This window comes from Malassezia pachydermatis, assembly GCF_001278385.1.
Source record: "Malassezia pachydermatis strain CBS 1879 chromosome Unknown scaffold5, whole genome shotgun sequence".
Lineage (NCBI taxonomy): Eukaryota > Fungi > Basidiomycota > Malasseziomycetes > Malasseziales > Malasseziaceae > Malassezia > Malassezia pachydermatis.
In genome coordinates this window covers 419,207-439,729 of record NW_017253142.1, presented here as the reverse complement: position 1 = coordinate 439,729, position 20,523 = coordinate 419,207, and the positions used below count along the sequence as shown (strand labels likewise).

The 20,523-nt window shown below is 53.3% G+C and overlaps 12 protein-coding genes across 12 annotated transcripts; 8 read left to right on the top strand and 4 right to left on the bottom strand.

Moving 5' to 3' along the window:
* Positions 1-127: 127 nt before the first annotated feature.
* Positions 128-1,076, top strand: Malapachy_1928 (hypothetical protein; the record flags this gene model as incomplete). Its single annotated transcript, XM_018136424.1, has 2 exons — positions 128-521; positions 550-1,076. 2 exons carry the CDS (start codon positions 128-130, stop codon positions 1,074-1,076), a joined length of 921 nt encoding a protein of 306 aa, XP_017991300.1.
* A 1,444-nt stretch (positions 1,077-2,520) lies between these two features.
* Positions 2,521-3,039, top strand: Malapachy_1964 (hypothetical protein; the record flags this gene model as incomplete). The annotated part of the gene is made up of 2 exons (XM_018136460.1): positions 2,521-2,663; positions 2,706-3,039. The coding sequence occupies 2 exons, from the start codon at positions 2,521-2,523 to the stop codon at positions 3,037-3,039; spliced, it is 477 nt and encodes a 158-aa protein (XP_017991338.1).
* Positions 3,040-4,010: 971 nt separating this feature from the next.
* On the top strand, positions 4,011-4,996 carry Malapachy_1960 (hypothetical protein; the record flags this gene model as incomplete). The annotated part of the gene is made up of 3 exons (XM_018136456.1): positions 4,011-4,079; positions 4,117-4,167; positions 4,202-4,996. 3 exons carry the CDS (start codon positions 4,011-4,013, stop codon positions 4,994-4,996), a joined length of 915 nt encoding a protein of 304 aa, XP_017991386.1.
* Positions 4,997-5,026: 30 nt separating this feature from the next.
* Malapachy_1953 (hypothetical protein) lies at positions 5,027-7,000 on the top strand (the record flags this gene model as incomplete). The annotated part of the gene is made up of 2 exons (XM_018136449.1): positions 5,027-5,043; positions 5,137-7,000. The coding sequence occupies 2 exons, from the start codon at positions 5,027-5,029 to the stop codon at positions 6,998-7,000; spliced, it is 1,881 nt and encodes a 626-aa protein (XP_017991419.1).
* A 93-nt stretch (positions 7,001-7,093) lies between these two features.
* Malapachy_1921 (aha1-stress-regulated cochaperone) lies at positions 7,094-8,062 on the bottom strand (the record flags this gene model as incomplete). Its single annotated transcript, XM_018136417.1, has 1 exon — positions 7,094-8,062. One exon carries the CDS (start codon positions 8,060-8,062, stop codon positions 7,094-7,096), a length of 969 nt encoding a protein of 322 aa, XP_017991295.1.
* A 110-nt stretch (positions 8,063-8,172) lies between these two features.
* Malapachy_1922 (pci-domain-containing protein) lies at positions 8,173-9,645 on the bottom strand (the record flags this gene model as incomplete). The annotated part of the gene is made up of 8 exons (XM_018136418.1): positions 8,173-8,190; positions 8,236-8,304; positions 8,332-8,422; positions 8,453-8,609; positions 8,638-9,306; positions 9,335-9,417; positions 9,446-9,521; positions 9,552-9,645. 8 exons carry the CDS (start codon positions 9,643-9,645, stop codon positions 8,173-8,175), a joined length of 1,257 nt encoding a protein of 418 aa, XP_017991298.1.
* A 139-nt stretch (positions 9,646-9,784) lies between these two features.
* Positions 9,785-10,988, top strand: Malapachy_1933 (pci-domain-containing protein; the record flags this gene model as incomplete). Its single annotated transcript, XM_018136429.1, has 2 exons — positions 9,785-9,920; positions 9,955-10,988. 2 exons carry the CDS (start codon positions 9,785-9,787, stop codon positions 10,986-10,988), a joined length of 1,170 nt encoding a protein of 389 aa, XP_017991288.1.
* A 33-nt stretch (positions 10,989-11,021) lies between these two features.
* Positions 11,022-13,208, bottom strand: Malapachy_1941 (fog: tpr repeat; the record flags this gene model as incomplete). The annotated part of the gene is made up of 1 exon (XM_018136437.1): positions 11,022-13,208. The coding sequence occupies one exon, from the start codon at positions 13,206-13,208 to the stop codon at positions 11,022-11,024; it is 2,187 nt and encodes a 728-aa protein (XP_017991437.1).
* A 139-nt stretch (positions 13,209-13,347) lies between these two features.
* On the top strand, positions 13,348-14,934 carry Malapachy_1935 (class e vacuolar protein-sorting machinery protein hse1; the record flags this gene model as incomplete). Its single annotated transcript, XM_018136431.1, has 2 exons — positions 13,348-13,768; positions 13,796-14,934. 2 exons carry the CDS (start codon positions 13,348-13,350, stop codon positions 14,932-14,934), a joined length of 1,560 nt encoding a protein of 519 aa, XP_017991286.1.
* Position 14,935: 1 nt separating this feature from the next.
* Malapachy_1945 (hypothetical protein) lies at positions 14,936-16,117 on the bottom strand (the record flags this gene model as incomplete). Its single annotated transcript, XM_018136441.1, has 1 exon — positions 14,936-16,117. One exon carries the CDS (start codon positions 16,115-16,117, stop codon positions 14,936-14,938), a length of 1,182 nt encoding a protein of 393 aa, XP_017991441.1.
* A 93-nt stretch (positions 16,118-16,210) lies between these two features.
* Positions 16,211-16,842, top strand: Malapachy_1962 (hypothetical protein; the record flags this gene model as incomplete). The annotated part of the gene is made up of 2 exons (XM_018136458.1): positions 16,211-16,765; positions 16,795-16,842. The coding sequence occupies 2 exons, from the start codon at positions 16,211-16,213 to the stop codon at positions 16,840-16,842; spliced, it is 603 nt and encodes a 200-aa protein (XP_017991388.1).
* Positions 16,843-17,031: 189 nt separating this feature from the next.
* Positions 17,032-20,511, top strand: Malapachy_1950 (pab-dependent poly -specific ribonuclease subunit pan2; the record flags this gene model as incomplete). Its single annotated transcript, XM_018136446.1, has 2 exons — positions 17,032-17,348; positions 17,382-20,511. 2 exons carry the CDS (start codon positions 17,032-17,034, stop codon positions 20,509-20,511), a joined length of 3,447 nt encoding a protein of 1,148 aa, XP_017991416.1.
* Between the last annotated feature and the right edge of the window lie 12 nt (positions 20,512-20,523).

Here is a 20,523-nt window from a genome sequence, read left to right as displayed (position 1 = left end):
CTTACGTTCCAAAAAGTACGATGGATAGGCGTGGTGGAGGCGCACATGAAGTCCTACTAGGCTTCCTACATTGCATGTGGAGCAAACGCGACGCGCACACGCGAGCGACGCGTCTTACTTATACGCAATGGTGCTAGACACGGAGGATCCTGCGCGGTTGTTTTTCCCAGACCAGGAAGAGGTCGATTTATACTCAGTTCTTGAGCTTGATTCTGAAGACAAACCTAGTGGCGAGGCTATCAAGAAGGCCTATCGGAAGCTAGCACTTCGTTATCACCCCGATAAAGCAGCTTTGCACGGTGGCGAAGCGGAGACAATTTCAAAGAAATTTCAACAGATTGGCTTTGCTTATACCATCCTATCTGATGAGAAGCGCAGAAACAAATATGACCGTACTGGCTCTACTAGTGATTCCATCTGGGACAGCGACGAGCCTATAGACTGGAATGAGTATTTTAAGACCTTATGGTCTGGTGAAGTGAGTGCTAAGACACTTGACGATTTTAAAAAGTCGTACCAAGGTATGCTAATTTGATATATTGACCCCAGGATCTGAAGAAGAAGAAGTGGACATTTTGAACGCCTATCAAGAGCATGAAGGCGATCTTGAAAAAATCTTCTCCGCTATCCCTTGCTCGAATATACTGGAAGACGAGAAGCGTTTCATTGACATTATTGATTCTGCCATCCAGGAGAACAAAGTAGTCAAAACGAAGAAATGGGCTTCTATGCAAGGGCCTAAAGGCAATAAATTCCGTCAGGCTTTGCGCTCAAAAGCTAAGAAAGAAGCCAATGAAGCAGAGCAGTATGCTAAGGAATTAGGTGTATGGGATGACCTGTTTGGACAAGGCAAATCTAAGGGTAAAGCATCTATGAAAAGGAAGAAGGAGAATACAAACACAGAGAACAAACAGCGAAAACAGGATGACGATGATGAGGATGTAAATTTGGACGCGTTACGTGCTGCAATGCAAGCCAAAGCAAAGAAAAGAGAGTCTTCCTTTGACGATATGATCACTCGTCTAGAGAAAAAGCACTCGCAGCAACCATCAAAGCGTAAAAAGAAGTCGAGTTGATTTATTGGAGCCTTCCTATTTATCTGTCCTAGCGTGTATCATTGAAGTATTCACGTATATATATATATATATATATATATTAATGAGTTGGCTGAATGTATGTCTCACTGCATGAATCTTCCCATCACAGGGATATCTTTATTGAGCTACATCGAAGGGCAATGTAATGTTCGACACCTATCGATTACTACAATGACCCCTTACTAATCATTTCCGACCCCTTATTTTTGTGGGGATTAGGTATTGCACCCATTCGATGTCCTCTCTCATTTTTCTTGCTTTATTGGCGTACCTGATTGGGTTATGTCCATATTAGCCATATAAAGGGCGAAACCCAGGGTTCATTCTCAATGGTCCAATCATAGCAAGTTTTAATACTATATATGGATTGGCGAGTCATAGTTTATATGCAGCTCTTGAGAGACCACAGGGGATAATCACTTCTCGGCACGTCATAAATTGGATAGTCTTCATATGTGATCGGATTTCACTTGGCGCCATACCCGGTCACTCTGCTTAGACACGGGGTTCCCCGCACTCTTGTGCTTATATATAGAAGCGGCATACGCTCTGTTGAAGGTTCATTCATTTCAAGCTCAATGCAATGCGCTTCTTCGTTTTTGCTTCTCTCGTAGTTGCTTAGGACCCCAACGGTCTGACTGGCCGCAGACTGGGCAATGCTGTCGAGCAATCTGCTAGCAATGCTGCTCTGTTCAAGCGCCAGGATGGTAGTAACAGCAGCAACAACGATAACGTCAACGACAATGGCAGTGGCAGGAACAACTCTTCTCGTGCTCCTTCGTCGTCTACGGCCAATTCCGGTGCGCCCACCTCGTCAGCCTCGAAGCCTCCTGCCTCTAGTTCGGGTGCTGCTGCTGCCGGCGGTGCCTCCAGTGCTGGATAACGGTGATGACAAGTCATCGGCTGCTTCCTCTGCCACCTCGGCTGCTGGTGCTGCCGCCTCTAGCGCAATGCCCTCTACTGCTGCCAACGGTGCCATGTCGTTTTTTTCTTCTTCGCCCCTGGCTATCTTCGCGTCTATGATGGCTGGTTACCTCATCATTGCTTAATATTAAATGTATTTACGAAGGGTTTTAAGTAGTTCAGTGAATACATATTGACTTTTAAGTTATTCGACCAGGACTGAGTCTCCTAATTATGATTCAACATTCTATGTTCTTGGCTTCAATACAATAGGGATGCTTTCGATAGAGTCCATCCGGGCTGCATTCTTTTCTTACTGCCTGTCCGGCTGTGAAATGATTATTAGATCACGCTCTTATGGATTAGGCAATGATTTGCTTTGCTCCACGCTATGGTGTTTGGCGCGCTAAGTCCTTGCATACTCGGCCGAGGTATGAATCGTGCAGAGCCTGTACCCCTGCATATGGGTCCATTTAATTGCCAGTCGCATATCTTGGTCCATACTTCACCTTTCATAACCATGCGCTTCTATTTCCTTGCTCTTTTGTTCGCATTTGCCACAGTAGCTCTGGCCCGTATTCCAGCTGGTGCGGACTCTTCTATGAGCAATGTTGGTGGGCCGATGACCCGCATGTCAGGCTCAGCCTCCACGACTGGTAACGGGTACGTTGTTATATGAATGATTCGATCTAACTGTGCTTCTAGTGCTGGCAATGGTGGTAAGACCGGTGCCAACTCTGGAAAGAGCTCGGGTGCTAAGTCTGGTAATAAATCCAGCTCGGCTAAATCTCGTGCTACTGATGGCCAGTCCTCTCGTGCCGCTGGTTCTTCCGCTGCGGCCGGTGGTGCTGGAGCCGCCCCTACTTCCAGCCCCTCCTCTCAAGCTAGCTCTGCTATGAGTACTACTTCGAGTCTCCCCGAAGCTGCTGGAACCAGCTCTGCAATGAGTGCCTCTAACGGTGCTGCTGGTATTTTGCCCTCCGGCCCTGGTATTCCTCTTTTAGTTTCTTTGGCCATGGGTTTGATCTACTTTGCCTGAACTTATAAAAGTACACCTCCAGCCTCCTTTCACTTCATGTAGATTGATACTAGCTTTGTTTCATAAACTGAATTACGTCGAATGTTGAAAATATCGTATTAAAAAATCACAGCTAGGAGCTCAATCTCATGTATCATGAGCTTGAATGGCTTATAGTTATTAATGCCAATATGAGCTGGCGACATGTCTGTTAGAATGAGGATATGGGGCCTAATGTCCATTTGAAATTTTTTTGTTGGTTTATCAAGACTGGCTCTCAGCATAGCCTCATTATGTATGCTGTGTTCTTTCGGTTGGTATGACGCCTACTTGGGGTTATTTAAAGCGAAATATCATTGAGCTACAAAAGTGGTGGAAAGTACCCTCCTCTACATACTATGTATCAATTGTGCTGCTGCGTCTGAAAGGGTCCCCTTACTTCCCACTTATATATTGAATTTGTTTATAAGTTTCTGCCCCAGTTACGTTCTTTAATGCGTGCTAGTGCGATTTGTCATACTTATCGCCTTTATGGAGCCTTAAGACACAACTTCTTCTGGACATTCAAGCAGGAAGTTGTCTGCGTTTACCCAACTCGAGTATGGGGGCGGCTGTGACTGGTACAACGAGCAGCCCGAGCAAAATCGCTGACTCCGCTATAACATCGGCTTGAAATGGTACCATTGCACTTTACCTAACTCCATCATGGCCGTGGCAGTTTCTTTACTGACTATGATGCTATACATGGTCTGTTATATATGCACACAGTAATATATATAGAAATACTTTCGTGCTTATGACAAGGTGTGAATGTCATTGCCCCGCGTTTCGCGCGCAAAGCCTTCTCCGCCAGCCACTGGGCCAACGCATGACATGAAGCCAATCACGTTGGACCAATCAAAACGGTTTATTATTGCAGGTGATTGTTGATTTTCCCGCCAAAGAGCGAGTGGTGTGAGGGGCCAGTGTGTTTTACGTTTCCTCCCACCGTCATGGCACGCAAGAACCGACCTTCTGCGTCGCTTCCCACTACGCAGGCGACGCCCCCGATTCGATTTGCTGTATGTATCTACGAGAGTTTTTATGTTGACCTTATAGCCTGAGGATGAAAAGCGGGGCAAGAAGAATAGCAAGGCCAAGGCTTGCAAGGTATGTTGTCAACTCTCCGCCACTAACTATACAGGGCAAGTCGAGCTGCGTCCTGACTCGTTGGCTTTTCCGCTTTGGTTTCGTGTACATGATCTATGCGCTTCTGTGGCGATGCTCCACTGAGCCGTTCTCGTTCACGTACAAGCCGGACCACGAGCTGCTAGTATGCCGTGAGATGTCGGCATTCCAACAGCATGTGTCCCCAGTTCTACACGAGTATGCAACCGACGTCCACAAGAAACTCGACCCTTATGTGGGCAAGTACATGAACGCGGCCCACGGCGCATGGACGAGTACGAAGCCGTTGGTGCACAAGTCGGCTAAGCAGGCTCACAGCTTGTACTGGTCGCATGTTGAGCCGGGTGCGCGTGAACTGTACAAGCAGGTGTACAAGTGGTCCCTGCCGCACCAGCGCAAGGCGCATGCATACTACAAAAAGAACCTTCGTCCTCACGTGAAGAAGGCCAGCAAGACGATGCAGCCGTACATGCGCACGTACAACAAGGATGTACACCCGCATGTCCTTACGACATGGTCGACGATGCAGGATCTGCATGACAAGTCGTCGAAGTACTATGTCAACACGGTGCACCCATCCTTGAAGAGTACTTTGTACAATGCTTATGTGTACGTGCGCCACACGTTGTACCCGCTAGTTCACAAGCGTTACGTGAAGCATGCTCATCCGCACGTTACTAAGCTGCAAAAGCAGGCGAGTGCTGCTGTGGATGAGGTGCTGACGAATGTCAAGGACAATGCCGTCGTCGACACTCTTTCCCAGAAAGTGCAGGAGACCTACGAGCAAGTCGAGAAAGTTGTGAGTAACTAAGTTTCAATACGGCATCTGTGGGTCTACGCGATGGTGCATAGAGTCAGGTGCGTGCGTTTGCTAGTGTATAGCTAGCAAACGTTTTTTCTGTGATACAAATGAGATTCTAATACATTGTTTTTATTGCAGGATTTGTCTAGTTCGATTGTAAAAGAGGATGTCGACGTGGATGCTACTGCAGCGCCATCTGTGGTAGAGTCAGAGAAGGATGAAGCTAGTATGAGCGATGAGGATAAAGTTCTGCAAGCTCGCTTGGATGCCGAGTTGGCTGCGACGGAATCGGCGCTTCGGGAGCACGAGCAGGCTATGACGTCGCTCACCATGTCGGAACGCAAGAAGATAGCCCAAACTATCGGCGAGATGCGTAAGGAATCGGTTATTAAGATCCCTGAGCGCTTGGATATGGTGCTGTCTAACGGTTTGGACCAAGGGATTTCTAGTGTCTTTATCAGGACGCTCCGCGCCTTCGGCGCCTTGGCGTCCAAGATAGGCAACATGGATGCGCCATCGGATAGTTGGGAGGAAAAGGCACAAGCTCTCGTTGCCAAGGAGTTGGATACTTTGGTGGAGGTCTACGATGAGATTCGGGAGAAAGTGCGATATGTCCTTTATGCATCGCGTGAAATGGAGCAGGAGCTTATTCAGGAGAGTGTGGCCAAGGTTCGTGCTTTGTCACGCGAAGCTGTACGTGGTTTCTTCGACGTCATGGAAAAGGTCGAGTTCCAAGTGACGTACTTCGAAAACGAAGGCTGGGACTCGGCTATGCGACGCCGTGGTCGTTTCCACCGCGAAGCTATAGAGAGGGATCTCATGGCCATGTCCAGCCTGGGTGATTTGCCTGATGACAATGCCGTCACGATGGCACCTAATTTGGCCGAGGAGACTAAGCAAATCAACACAGGTGTTGATCAGCTATTCAAGCAGGCTGAGCATGGATTCACAGCGCTCTGCGATCGTATGACACAAGATCCTTCTATCTTGTCAGATGAAGCGAAATATGCTCTTCTTCTTATCGATATGCATGCTCATCTCGATATGTTGGCTCATCTTGTCGAACAGCAACAGCGATCGGCAATGTTGCGCCTTCGTGAGACAATTGGCGATCTGCGTGAGTACTTTAACATGACACGTGTGCCACCATCGGGTGCGCTACACGACATCGCTGACTTCCCACTCCCTGTGACTCCGTCTCAGGACACAGACAGCCCTGAGGGTGTCCTGGATGTGCCTGTACCTGTGCCAGAGGTGGCTGAGGATATGGCTATTCCCTCAGCTACGCCTGCTGCTGGTGCTGGTCTGGATGACGAGGACGCACAGCCGAGTGTTACGATGACATCCACCGCTCCTGCTTCGGCGTCGCCTTCCTCTGATGAGATCTCCTCGCTCGATGATGATTCGTTGACGTCTGATATACTGGAAGAAGCATTGACGACGTCTTCAGAACCTGAGCCAACACATGCTGCCGAATTGGGTGAGGACAACGTTCTCTCGGCTGAGCCTGAAAGTCACTCCATCACGGAGTCTGAGTCCACTGTAACTTCGACATGGACAGTCGAGGACGCATTTACTACCTCAGATCCTGCGACGCTGACACTCGACCCTAGTGTGTTGACGTCAGAGGAGATGGCTATGCCCACTGACGCTGATGTTTTCCCTTTCGTTGATGACGTTCGCGACCTTTCCCCAGATGCAATGCTATCTACGGTGATTGACACTCTTCCTACCGAGACTTTGGAGCCTATGGCCGGTATTGAAACGTGGCCGCCTCACTCCGACGTATCTGCGTCTGTGATTGTGGACATATCATCCCCTGTTGCAGAGACGCAACAGCCCACGGCATCTGTCACTTTGGACGTCCAACATGGTGACATGGACGACGTCCAGGAAATGACTCGTACATCCAGCCATCAGGCACCTAGCATGCGCAAAGTTGCACGTATGCCACGCTCCTCCTCGTCGTCAGAGCTTCATGCTTCCTCGGCCGTGTCCCACGATGAATTATAGTTATGACTTCTTGCAAATAGCTTTTTTTCGAATTTTCTTTCTACACTATCTTACGAGCGCTTCATAAGGTCTAGATTACGCTAGCTATCTTCTTTACAAAATCGTGCCAAGACCCATGGACTTTAAGCCACGAATATAATAGTTCTCCAGACCAGCGCGGGCTTGGTCTTCTTGGCCCGTAGGGATGCCCCGCAAAATCAGCTCCAGTTTTGTCGAGTCATCGCCTTGAGTGAGCTCAGTGGTGAGCTCGCCGTGGTATCCAGCAGGCCATTGAGGTACGCGCCATGTTTGTACGAGTTTGCGAGGCGCCGATACCTCGACGATCGAGCCCGTAATGTTGCCGCCGAACAGCGAAAAGTTGGCTCCCTTGTTCGGTGAGAACTGCGCTGGGGCTTTGCTCCACATAGGAATACGGTGTGGATTCGTTAGCAGATCCCAGAGATCCGCCTGACTGATAGCCAAGTGGCTGGCCACACGTACCTCCGTCGTGCTCGTTGACACGGCATCTGGCTCTTTGGACGACTTCGTGGAGATACCCACCGTAGCGCTTGAGGCGGCCTTTGGCGTCTCAATCGCATCTGGCGTCGGCGGCGCATCGCCTTCATGGCCGAGGTCCTTGGCATGCGACTCGATCAGTTCAGTGCGGAAGCGATGGAACACTTCCTCCAGAGATGGAACAAGAGAGGTGCGCACCACCTTGTACAGGTCATGGGCCTTGTTGGATGACTCTGAAAGGAGTTCCGTCTCAAATTGGTATGACTCGTTGTTGTCTTCAATCTCGTGTGACACTTCCGGGAACTTGATCGTGCCATTCGCTGCTGTACCATCATCTGCCTCACCAGACCAAGTCAGAGTTACAACACAATCGTAAATAGTAATCAGCTTTCCCTTGCGGTTGCCAAGCTCAACATCGCCTTCGAAGCCTGTCAGGTTGTCGATCTTGACGGAAGCTTCGTCACCTGTCTTTACACTTTTACCGACCAGGTTTTGCTTAAACCAGTCCTTAGCCCAAGGAGTACATCCCTTGGTCTTCCAGTGATAGTGCTTGTTCCACGTCGACATATCGTACAGGTAAGTGCCACAGCAAGCTACAATGCCTTCTACGATCGCAATATGCCAGGCAACATGGAATTCTCGAGAAGCTACGCCACGTGGCACCACGTGTATGTGTTCTATGTGAGCTCGCTGGCCTGTGCGGCGTCAGTCGTCATGGCTATGGCCATGCCGATACGTACCTGCTGGTATAGATTGTCGACAACGTGCGAGATTTGCTTCAACGTGCCCAGAGCCATCTCATAGGTTTCCTGGTTGTGAGAATATAGCGAACATACATCTTCTTCCGTCTCATCAAATACAACGAGACAACCTGCGCCTTGGTCTAAAACACCTTGGAAGGCTTTGTCCAGAATCATTTGGCTCAATCTGATGGTCAGTGGTCGTCTATATACGCACTTTTGCTCCACATCACGAACAGGTTGGTGTACCATCTTGGCAATATGAGCCAGCTCAACACGCGAGTAAGGCTCAATCACACGCAGAAGATTCTGCTCGAGCAGAGAATCATACAAGGCCGACAAGTGCGAGCGCACGATAGGGTCACTGGCCAGTTCTACCGGTAAGTCGTCAAAAACACATACCATCTTTGTACTGACGCAGGGTCTTTTCAAATTCTTCCAACGAGCGATGCTTCTGTGCTTCAGCGACGGCTTTCATCACCTCTATTTCACGGCGTCCGGCATACTTGCTAGCCACTTTGCCTTCCAAGATCGACTGCACCTCCTCTGGTTGATTGAGCATGATTCGACACAGCAGCATATACTTCAGGGCTGGCAGCGTTCGTGGGTCGTCGAGTGAGTCAAAGCCTTCTAGTGTTTCAAAGAAGTAAGAAGCGGCTGTGTTGAAGTCCTTATCTTCCGCATGCAATATACCGCCCTGCATATCCAGCTGTGCTTGCATAGCAGGCGGGCAGTAAATCGAGTTGGCAGCTGTACGGGCCGAAGTGAGTGCCGCCTTTGCCTTGGGGAAGTTGGAAATGGCATGATTCACCTTTGATTCAAGAAGATGGACCTCCGTGAGGATCATCTTATCATCAAGCGTCTTCAGCTCTTTGAGCAGTTGGGTAATCAGCGGCAGTGCCTCACGGTATGCCTTCGCTTCGTAGTACTGCGCAATAAGCTTGGTTTCCAGGTTTTGTTTAAGGAAGATACGCTTCTCTTTTTTGGCCCACTCTGCGTTTTCTTTGGTGACCCGAATCTGAAGCTCTCGGCTATCAGGAATATCGTTGAAATAGTCAATAAGGATGCGCACTGTGGTCAGCGTATAAGGGATACGTACCCAGCTTAGCCGTTTTGGCCTTCGCAATCGATGCCATAAACTGCCGAGAATCCACTACAGTCTTAGCCAGACCTTCTGCATCCCTAATTGTAAGTGGTCGTCAACACATACTTCTGATCACGATGCAGCTGGCCTAGACGAAGCAGGGCCTTCTCCTGCTCTGCGAGCAGTGCTTCATCCTCCGGGGCTGGCGGTAAGTCATGGACCCTATACATACCGTCTTTTTTGCTCAGGATGTCTTCTAAGATCTTCTTTCCATCCGCATACAATCCTTCATCAATTGCCTTATTGGCATCTGCGACGGAACTCATCGTGGCGGTGGTCACTATCGTCCCAGCAGCACGGTGAGGACAACGTTGCGACACGCGGTCGCCTCCAGTGTTTAGTCAGCAACTTCGGCCGTGCTGCAAGTGACGACGCGGCCTCTCACCATCGGTGTGTGTCGCGACCATGGAGGAAGAGTTGGTGGCACCGATCCCCAACCCTTATGTGCAGCAGCATCTGTTTTTGATCACGCGTCCCTACACAGACAATGAGACGCGTGCAAAAAAGGTGGAAGCGCTTTTGACTCAAATTGAGAAAGATGGTACGTATGACGCGAAGCGATCTGACCTTCATAGCCATGGCGCCATACTATGAGTTTATTCTTGCTGATCCATCGATCGCAGAAGTAGTGCCACGAAAGAAGGAACTACTCGATGACTTGCATGCGAAAAACAAAGCAGAGCTTGAGCGCCTAGAAGCGGCGCAAAAGCAAGCGGAAGACAGTGAAGGGGATGTCGAGCTGAGTACTGTGCTGCGACGGCGTGCCATGTACCTGGCTCAGATCGGCGACAAAGAGAAAGCTCTCCCTGCCATTGATGTTGCTTTAGAGAAAGCACCTGGTGCAGGCTCGAAGATTGATTTGACGTTGCTCAAGATCCGTTTGGGGTTGTTCTATGGCGACACGGATATCACGCAGACCAACATTGACAAAGCCAGTGCGCTCATTGAGAAGGGTGGCGACTGGGATCGTCGTAATCGTCTGACAGCGTACCGTGGTGTATACTATGCCTCGATCCGCCAGTTTTCTGAAGCCTCGAAGCTGTTTTTGGAGGCACAGAGTACCTTTACCGCCACAGAACTGCTGGACTTTACCGAGTTCATCAAGCTGACCATTTTGACAAGTGTTCCTACGCTGTCTCGCCGTGAGTTGAAGAAGCTGATGGAGTCGCCCGAGGTACTACAGACAATTGACGAACTTCCCCACCTGCGCGAGTTTACTTCGTCTCTGTACAATAGCGAATACGCCACCTTTTTCCGCGCGCTTGCCGCTGTGGAGCAAGCGTACCTGCTTCCCTCGCGCGTTCTTGCGTGCCATACCCAGTACTATGTCCGTGAAATGCGTATCAAGGCTTTTGCACAGCTCTTGGAGAGCTACCGAAGCGTGGCATTGGATCGTATGGCTGCCGCATTTGGCGTCTCGTCCGAGTATATGGACAAGGAGCTTTCGCGCTTCATTTCTGCAGGGCGTCTGCCAGCTGTCATTGACAAGGTGGATGGTGTGATTGAGAACCGGCGTCCCGATCAGAAGAATGCGCAGTACAGTCGCATTATTAAGGAGGGTGATGTCCTCTTAAACGCCCTGCAAAAGCTCTCGCGTACAGCCTTGTAGATGAGGTAGCTCTATATAAACTACACGATGCCCCTACGATCCATTGAAGGCATCGTTCAACGCATGAAAAACGCCAGCGGCGAGCATTCGCTGCTCGACGGAGGTCGTTTGCGGTGGCAGTTTGTCAGGATGCAATCGCGCAATCGCTCGGGTATACGCGCGCTTGACTTGCGCGTCCGTCACAAGTTCGTGCATGCCGATTTTTTTCCACCGCAGTTCTGGCCACAGCAAATCAAAGCGTGGATCATCGACAGAGGCCAGCAATGCACGAACATTGCTTTCCTTGCCCTTGGTCCACGCGGCAATACGCTCATCGACTGAATCTTTGTGTGTCATACGTTGTGCCTCTTCGGCCTGTTGCGCTGCATGAATCGCCCGCATACGCTCCCGTCCTTCCTGCGACGCTTTTTGGGCAGCGCGCGAAGACACAGCGCGAGATTTCGATGCAGCAGCAGGCGCTGAAGCAGGGCGGGGTATCAGCATACGCTCACATCGGGCCACGCCTTCCATGGCAGCTCGACGGTGTGTTTCACCACTTTTCACACCGCTACCTTCTAAACGTTCGTACTGCTGTAACAAGTCCCAGTCCTTTTTTGCCAGAGCCCATTTTTCCGAGACTTCATGGGCTCGCGCACGTCGAGAGAGGCTCTTGGCGTACGCTTCACGAAGATTGATCGATGAATGCGACGACGGAAGCGCATCTTGACTGGGACGGTACATTCCATCAGCCATGTGAGGCAAAACGGTCAGTTCGATCACGGCCGTGCAGTCCACAATCGCACCATCGCTGTTTCCATTCTTCATACGCACATTCGCACGGTTATTGAAAAGCGGGATACGCCAGAGAGATCGTGCGGGTAGCATATCCAGTGCCTTGGTATAGTGTTCTTCCGCCTCCGCATACGATCCACGCTGGAAATGAGCATTACCTTGATCTTTTAGACGTGCGGCATGTGTTACAACGCCGGCGTCGTCAGGTGATAGTGTACGGACCACAGGTTGCGCGGTTGGCACTGCTTTTGAGGGCTTCGTAGGCGGTCGGCGAAGCGGCGTAGCCGCTGGGCGCATGGGCGGACCATCGTCGCTCAGAAGAGATACGTCCCGCGGCGCAGTCTTGGCAGGTTGCGAAGATGTGCCCTGGGTCTCGGATGCCGGTGGTGAAGACGACGATCGCTCGGCCTCCGCCATCCACCGTGGTTTGGCATTGAAATCCACGGGCTTCTTGGGCTGGCCACCCCATCGACGTAGAGCATGCCGTCCCAGCTCGGTCGCTACGCCAATAGCACTTGGATCCGTACTTTCCTTCCGAGCTTCCTCCATCGCTTTTTGTGCCTGTGCTTTGGCATTGCCCCACAATGCATTGGCGTTTTTTAGCATCTGTGTACCAAACACACTGGCTTGGGAATAGAGCTGATCTGCCTGTTTCTGCCAAGAGGCACTAGGGCCTTCCGTTGTTGAAGCATGAGTGGAAGGACGGGCAGGGGCCGGTAACGTCTCGTACAAAGGTTCACGCGGCGGCGCAGGCATAGACGCTTGCAGGGACGCCAACGCTTGAGCTACATCCTGCCCATTCGCGGTTTGCGCTAGAGCCTCACGGGCTTGTTGTGGTGCATAGCCCATTTCCACAAGCTGGCCGATAATGTGCGGCGGTGGCGAATTTCCTCGGGATGCTGGCGTAGAGCGCGGTGCGCTGGCGCGTGGGGCCGACGACGAAGGCGGTGCTGGCGCCATACCACTGAGCAGATCACTTGTTTCTTCTCCGTCCCACATGGATGCAGATGGCTGTGGCCCATGGAAATCAGCTAGCAAGTCGTCGTGCGTAGTCGTACGCTGAGTGTGGGGAGCGATCTCACGCTTGGGGGCCGCTGAGATCGACTCGAACGCATCAAAGCCCCATGGATCTGTGCTGGACGTAGGCGCCTTAGAAGAGGAGGCGAGAGGACGTGAGGAAGGCGGACCTGAGACAGGTTTCTGTCCGAATGTGGGAAGAAGCGAAGCAAAAGCATCCTCCTCCTCCTCTCTCTTAGTTGTAGTGGCGGCTTTGGCGGCCGGCGCCGTAGCCGTCACAGCAGGACGTGGCGGGGGCCGAGCCGTGGTGGCAGTGGACCCGCTGGACGGCATTGAGCGAAGCAGGGCATCGAAATTGTACGTAGAGGATGGAGTACTGCTCCGTGCTTTTGACGACGCAGAGCCCCAGTCCAAATCAGCTAGGTCCTCCATTGCCTAGGCTATGTTCTTCTCACTGCGCCAGCATGATGCCTTTGCCTTGTGTATGTATATGCACGTGACTTGGGGGACGCAGTGGAGTAGCGACCAAGGCACCGCACGGCCCTCCTAGTCCTTTTGAAGTGTGGCAGTAATGTTTCGTGCGCCCAATCCGTTTGAGGAGTTGGTCTTGAAGGCCACCGATGAAAATTTAACGGCAGAGAATTGGGAACTGAACTTGGCCTTGTGCGATAAGCTTGCATCGAACCATGATGGGGATGCGAGGTACTGCATCAGTGCCATCCAAAAACGAGTCGTACATCGCAATGCCAATGTGCAGTTGTACGCCCTAACACTCACAGACACATTGTCGAAAAACTGCGGAGATGCGATCCATCATGAGATTGCTTCCCGCGCGTTTATGCAGACGCTGACCAAGCTAGTGCGTGATGCCAACACACATACTCTTGTCAAGCAACGAATTCTACGGCTTCTCAAGTCGTGGGCAGACGAGTACAAAAACGACGATACGCTCGAGCTTGTGGCTGAAACTGTACGGGATCTTCATGAAGAGTGTATGTATGCTGTATAACTCACCCCAGACTACGATCTTGACGAAGAACCGGCCTCCGCCGCGAACCATACCGATTTGCAGCGCCAAGAAGAGGATGAGTTGCAGCGTGTTCTCGCCCTGTCCCTGGAGGACCAGGGGAGACGTACGGCTCATACACCCATGGTCACGCCTGGACCATCCGCCAGTGGGTCATCCAATGCAGCGCCACCGCCACCGCCTACGGCGGTGCAAGCCGCTACGCCTGTCATGCCCCCGACCGCTTCATCCTCCTTGCACGAGAGTGCCCCCGCCGGATCGGGTAGCCGTATGGCAGTGCCGGCACCTAGCATTGACCCAACAAGCGTGCCCGCACCGACGCATATGGCACGCCCTGCCTTTGTGCGGGCTGTGTACGATTTTGAGCCGGACGAGCCTGGGGAGCTGGCTTTGAAGAAAGGGGACATAGTTCGTGTTCTCGACAGTGTGTACGAGCAATGGTGGCGTGGCGAAAAGCGGCATGAAGTGGGCATCTTCCCTGTCAACTACGTGGAGCCAATGCCGGACGATACACCGGACCTTATTCAGCAAGAAATGGAGTTGGAGCGTACCGTATTTGCACACGCCTCGGATATTCATAGGCTCCATGCGCGATTGCAGCGTATCCAGCCACACGACAACTTTGTGGACGATGACGAGCTGCAAGAACTGTACCAACGATCTCTTGCGTTGCGGCCCAAAATCATCAAGTTGATGGACAAGTACCACACCAAAGTCCAAGAACTCCGTGCGCTCAACGACAAATTCGTCAGTGCGCGGTCGACGCTGGACGATATGATCCAACAGCATGTGCAATATACGTCCAGGAGCGTATCTGACGGCCCGAGCGATAGCGCTGCGTCCTCAACATCTTTGCCAACAGGGCCTTCAGTACCTAGCATGATGCCTATGGCCACATCCACGCCCCCCATTGTCGTGCAGCCACCGTCGACCGATCCTACTCCAGCGTCGACATACGAGGCCAACAGTGAGACGGCGCCAGAGGCCATGCCCATCCCACATGATGACGAGAAGCGACTTCTCTATGAACGTGCACGGGCTGAAGTGGAAGAATACCACCGGCAAAACCAGGCGGGCTCGTCGTCAGAGCCTAGTACGAGCGAGCTGCATGGGCTAACGTGGCAATCGTAATTTAGTACATACCTGTATGACGCTCGGAAAGACGAGGAATACTACGTAGGGATGGATCTTTGGCATACGACCACAAATACGCGTCCAGGTCGCTCTCTGTCATCGTCGCCATCCATGCCAATGCTGTCTCTTCATGCGCCAATTGATGCGCACGACGAACGATGCGATCCCCTGCAGACAACGCGGCAGCCCTAATGCGGTAGGCGTCCTCCTGAGAAAGGGTAGGCCCAGCCACGTCCTTGTCGCCCCCTGGCACTGGCTCAGGATGCCATGTCTGGAGCGGCACAATGTTGCTATGTGCCAATTGCAAAATGCCTACGGCCGTGAGCATCGTAGGCAAGACGTTGTCCACAAACAGGGGCAATGGCGCCTTAGGGTGCGTGGCCCAGTGCTGTGTCATAGCCTGGATGATTGACGGCACATCGTGTGCCGATGCCATGATCAGGCCTTGTAGCGCATGTAGGAGGAACAGTGCTTTTTTGTACATATACAACGGCTCATCGTCCACGATCGTCGCATCATCAAAGCCAGGGATACGGGCAATGCCTTCTAAGACATATGTGTCCACATTGTCATGCGTAAGAGCATCTTTGCATACGTCGAGCAGATAGCTCGCAAAGTCCTTGTAGCCACGTTGTTGCAAGTACGTGCCGGCTTCCTTGCAAAGCGAGGCGGCTATCGCTAGGGGCTCTTCCAAGGGCCCGCCTACGGTGCCCACTGTGACAAACGGCAAGGATGGGTGAGCTTCCTCGGTGTGTGTAGGCACGCCGAGAATCTGAGCAAGCTCCGTAGTACTGACACGCGCAAGAGCATCTGCCTGCAGGCTTGTCCCATCGTCGGACGATAGATACAGACCCATCACGCAGCGTCGCACATTATCATACGATCCATGACCCGTCACCTTATGAAAGTCCACACGGTATCCCGAGAAGGCGTTCAAGAGCGAAAGCACACATAGGAAATTGCATTCCTCGGCCCATGAACCAAAGCGCAGAGGGAAACGCAGGCCATGCTGTGCCTTGTGCTTCTCGAATCGGTCCTGGGAGAGGGACCGAAGAAACTGATCAATGTGCGCGTCGCTAATATCGATGCCTGCGCCTTGAGCCACGTCAGCCGCCTGCGCCCGCATCATAGATAGCGCGGTGCCTGGCACAGGCGTTGGCACGGACCTTGCGGCTGCCATGTCGACGTCGTGTGGAGAGGAGGCACACTTCGCGCGAACGAGCGAGGTCGGCCGAACTTTGTCGTCGTCGTCCTCTTCCTCCTCTTGCATACCATGGCGCTTCGTGCGACGCCTGTAATGCGGCAGGGCTCGCCGCCCGAGCTCATGTACGGGCTCCTGCGCTGGAGCAAGAGCGCGCGTGCGCAAGCCCCGAATGTGGCGGTGGCGCAAGGCCAGGCGCCGGAGGCTAACCTTGCAAAGAAAGCGTTCCAGCACTGGCGCAATGCTGACACAGGTCGCTGGAACCCACCTCAATACTCGCTGCGTCGCCAGGCCCAGTTGGTTCGTGCTGCACATGAAACAGGCATGCTTGATGCCGTCGTAGCAAGTCCCAAATATGCGCGGTTTGCACGCCGCCTCGAGGAAATGCCGACGCATGAGGTATTCACAGGCTTCCCTACGATCACATGGCCGACATTGTCGTCGCGTGAAGACGCTCAAGAAGCCGATCGTATTGCACGTACGTTCCACGCGCATGGACCGTATGCAGGCCGTGCTACGTCGCGTATGTTTAAGGGCAAGAAGGGCGATCGCGTGAAGCACGCTCGTCGACGACGTGTCGAGGAAAATATGCGCACGATGCACGAGACCATCGACGAATGGCGCAAGGTATGTACCTCTATTGACTTATTCTCTAGGAAAAAGCGGCAGCCCGGGCGAAGGCCAAGCCCATCTCTCCCTTGTAGACAGATAGATCTACCACGCATATGGATCCCGGCACACCTATGCCATCAGGCAAGCCAGCCATGCATTCCCAAGGACGGTTATCCTAGGGCTCCGCCGGCGCCGCAGCGAAGCGGCTGACAGCGCAGGCGGCGTCGCTCACGCCACGACGCGACGCGGCGTGGTGTGGAGGTTCGTCACCCGCCCTCACCATGGCCGAGTGGACGCAGCAGGCGCACATCCTTGCTGACAATGCAGTCCCTGGCGTGCTGGGAGGTGTTACGGCGCTGCATTTTGATCAGTTTGCGGAACTTTTGTGGGCTGGTAGCGCATCGGGGCAAGTCACATCGCACTCCAATGCTCTACCGGCCTTGCCGCGATACACGTCGTGCGCCGCGCATGGCACGCCTGCACGGCCCCATGAGGTGCGTGGCATACTGAGTGATGATCGCTCGATTTTGAGTGCGGGCGAGTCGTCGATTTGTGCGTCGCAACGTAGTGGCTTGAATCGCTGGACGCTCCCGATGGCGTATGTATACATGAATACGGACTAACCCGACAGGGACCATGCACCGGGTCTGACGCTCGCTGGCATGTGCGCCTCGCCTCATACGTCGAGCTCTGATGTGTTTCTTGGCGGTTCTACCATGCACTCGCGGCATGGACAACCTGGGGAGCATGACAAGATTTTGACTGTGCATGTCAATTCAGGTCGTATCGTGCGACATGCACCGTCCGAGGCGGCCATTACCCATATGCGCCGCAGTGGCCGGTACGTGTGTTGCGGTACCTCGCAAGGCACGATTCAGCTACGTGATCCCCGCACGCTCCAAGTGGAACACAAGCTCACCGCACACCATGGCGGCCTGCTCGATATGCAAGCAGAAGGCCACTTGCTCTACAGCATCGGTTGGACACTGCGCCAAGGCCGTCGCGTCGCCGAGCCCTTCATCAAGGCGCATGATTTGCGATCCATGAATGCCCTAGTCCCCATTCCCATGACAGCACCCGGTGGGCCGGCCTTCCTGGCGGTGCACCCGAAAAAGTCGTCGATCCTGGCCGTAGCGACGCCGCAGTCGCAGTTCCAGATAGTCGATACGGCGAATCCTGGCCTAAGTCAGTTTTACGCGTTCCAGTCAAATGCCTTCGTCACGTCGATGGCCTTTTCCTCGTCGGCAGAGACATTGGCGTTCGGTGAATCGGATGGATGCGTGCGCCTATGGTCGACAGACCATGGCACCAATACGCCGCCACGTTTCAATTCGTACCCGACGGCACCTGTCCCGATGCCTGACTACGCACCGCCGCCGCCCGTCGTGGAATGGACCGAGACGCAGCCTTTGTCGAGTATTGGTATGCCGCATTATGACAAGCCTTTGCTATCGAACATGGACTACGACAAGCTCTGGTCAGATGCAAGTCCGCTCTTCACCGTCCCGTCAAAAGTGGACGAGTCAGCTCTGGAACAGGTACACACGGTGCAAGGTGTCAGCTTTGCATCCCTGCCACGTCACTGGCGCGGCGCACGCAATCGCATCGTCGGCTCGGACGATGTGCTCAACCGCTTTGATCGGCATGGCAAGCTGAAACCCGGCACTGCCACACGCATCCGCCATGGTGGACGTGGCACACGCCGCGTGAATGTTCCCTTCCGCAGCGAAAAGGATGAGCAGGCATCGACGCAGGCTACGGCGGAAGCCGAAGCCGAAGCGACGTGGCGTGCCAACGCAGCGGGCATGCCTGGCTATTACGCCCCCGTCACCATTCAGTACAGTCGCTTCGGCGTAGAAGACTTTGATTTCGCGTTTTACAACAAGACAGCGTATTCGGGGTTGGAGACCAACATTGGCGCGTCGTATGCCAATTCCTACTTGCAGGCACTACACTATGCACGACCGTTCCGGCTCTTTGCTACGTCCCATATCAAGATGGCGTGTGAAGAGCCTGACTGCCTGCTGTGTGAAGCTGGGTTCCTCTTCCGTATGCTTGAAGATGCGAAAGGGACCAACTGCCAGGCCTCCAACCTTCTCCGCGTACTCGCCCGCACGCCGCAGGCTATCACGTTGGGCTTGCTGGACGACGAGGCAAACCATGCTTCCTATGCACACATGGCCCAGAACTTGAGTCACTACTTCTTGGACCAGGCGACGTACCAGGCGCTTCGTACGAGTCATGCCTTGGCCCTGACGAACGAAGACGCGGCGCTCTGTGCGAATCCGTGTGCATGGTCCATGCATGTGCAGACCACTTGCAATGCATGTGGACACACTTCAACACGCGAGCAGGTATCGCATGTCGTCGACTTACTGTACCCGAACGGCACTCCACAGCCACAACACGACTTTGCGGCGCTGCTAGGTGCCTCGATGCGTCGGGATACCATGTCGAAGATGACATGCCGGCACTGCCACACGCCCTATGCCCCGCATACGGCATGGCGTGCTCTCCTCTCGACCGATGCCTTGCCTGCTGTTCTCACCGTCAATGCCGGCGTGATGAGTGCGGAACAGCTGGGCCATTGGGTCCCCCAACCCTCGTCACAGGGTTTCCTAGCGCCACGTATGGCATTGCGTGTGGATCGCGGTCGCGTCGCTGCCCAGAACGTATGGACCGACGCGGACGCCGAGGCCTTTGCGTCAGACAGCGCATTGTACCTTCTCCGTGCCATGGTAGTGCAAGTCCAAGGCGGCTATGATGCGCCCCATCTGTGTGCGATGGTGCGGGGTCCTGGTGACAATGCGGAGGAGTGGGTTCTCTTCAACGATTTCCTTGTGCGAACGATCGACGAAAAGGAAGCGTTGCGGTTCGATGAGCCATGGAAGATCCCTGCCGTGCTGGTCTGGGAACGTGTGGATGCAGCTGCGACCGCACACATGGCGACCCTCACGCGGGCCACCGAGAAATTGGAGCCTGATTGGTCCCTACTCACCCAAGATTGGAACTTGGCACAACACCGCAAGAATGCGATGCATCGGCACCACTTGCTCACGCCTGACGAGCTGCCCAAGCCGGGGACGTTGGTCGCCATCGATGCCGAGTTCGTGTCGCTGGCGCTCGAAGATATGGAAGTATTTAGCGACGGTTCACGCTCGCTTCTTCAGCCCAGTCACTTGGCTCTGGCGCGTGTCTCAGTACTGCGTGGCGAAGGACCGCATGAAGGCGACTCGTTCATTGACGATCATATTCACACCACGGAGCCTGTGGTGGATTATCTCACACAGTATTCGGGCATCCAGCCGGGCGACTTGGATCCAGCCCAGACAGCCTACACCATCGTGCCCCACAAGCTGGCATACAAAAAGCTGCGTCTCCTCGTCGACATCGGGTGCCGCTTCATTGGGCATGGCCTCACGAAAGATTTCCGCATCATCAATATCTACGTGCCGCCCAGCCAAGTGATCGATACGGTGCTGCTGTACCATTCACCAGCGCACCCACGCAATTTGTCCTTGCGGTTCTTATCGTGGTTCTTGTTGAAGAAAGATATTCAGCAAGGACTCACACTCACCTCGGAAGACTCCGACGAGGTGCAAGTCCATCACGGCCACGACTCCATCGAGGATGCGCTGGCCGCGCTGCAGCTGTATCGCCGGTACGAGCAGTTTGAGCGTGATAACCGCTTGGAAGACATGCTCGAAGACCTGTACGAGATTGGGCCACGCGTTCACTGGCGTCCGCCAGAAAAGACATAGTATCGATTCTAT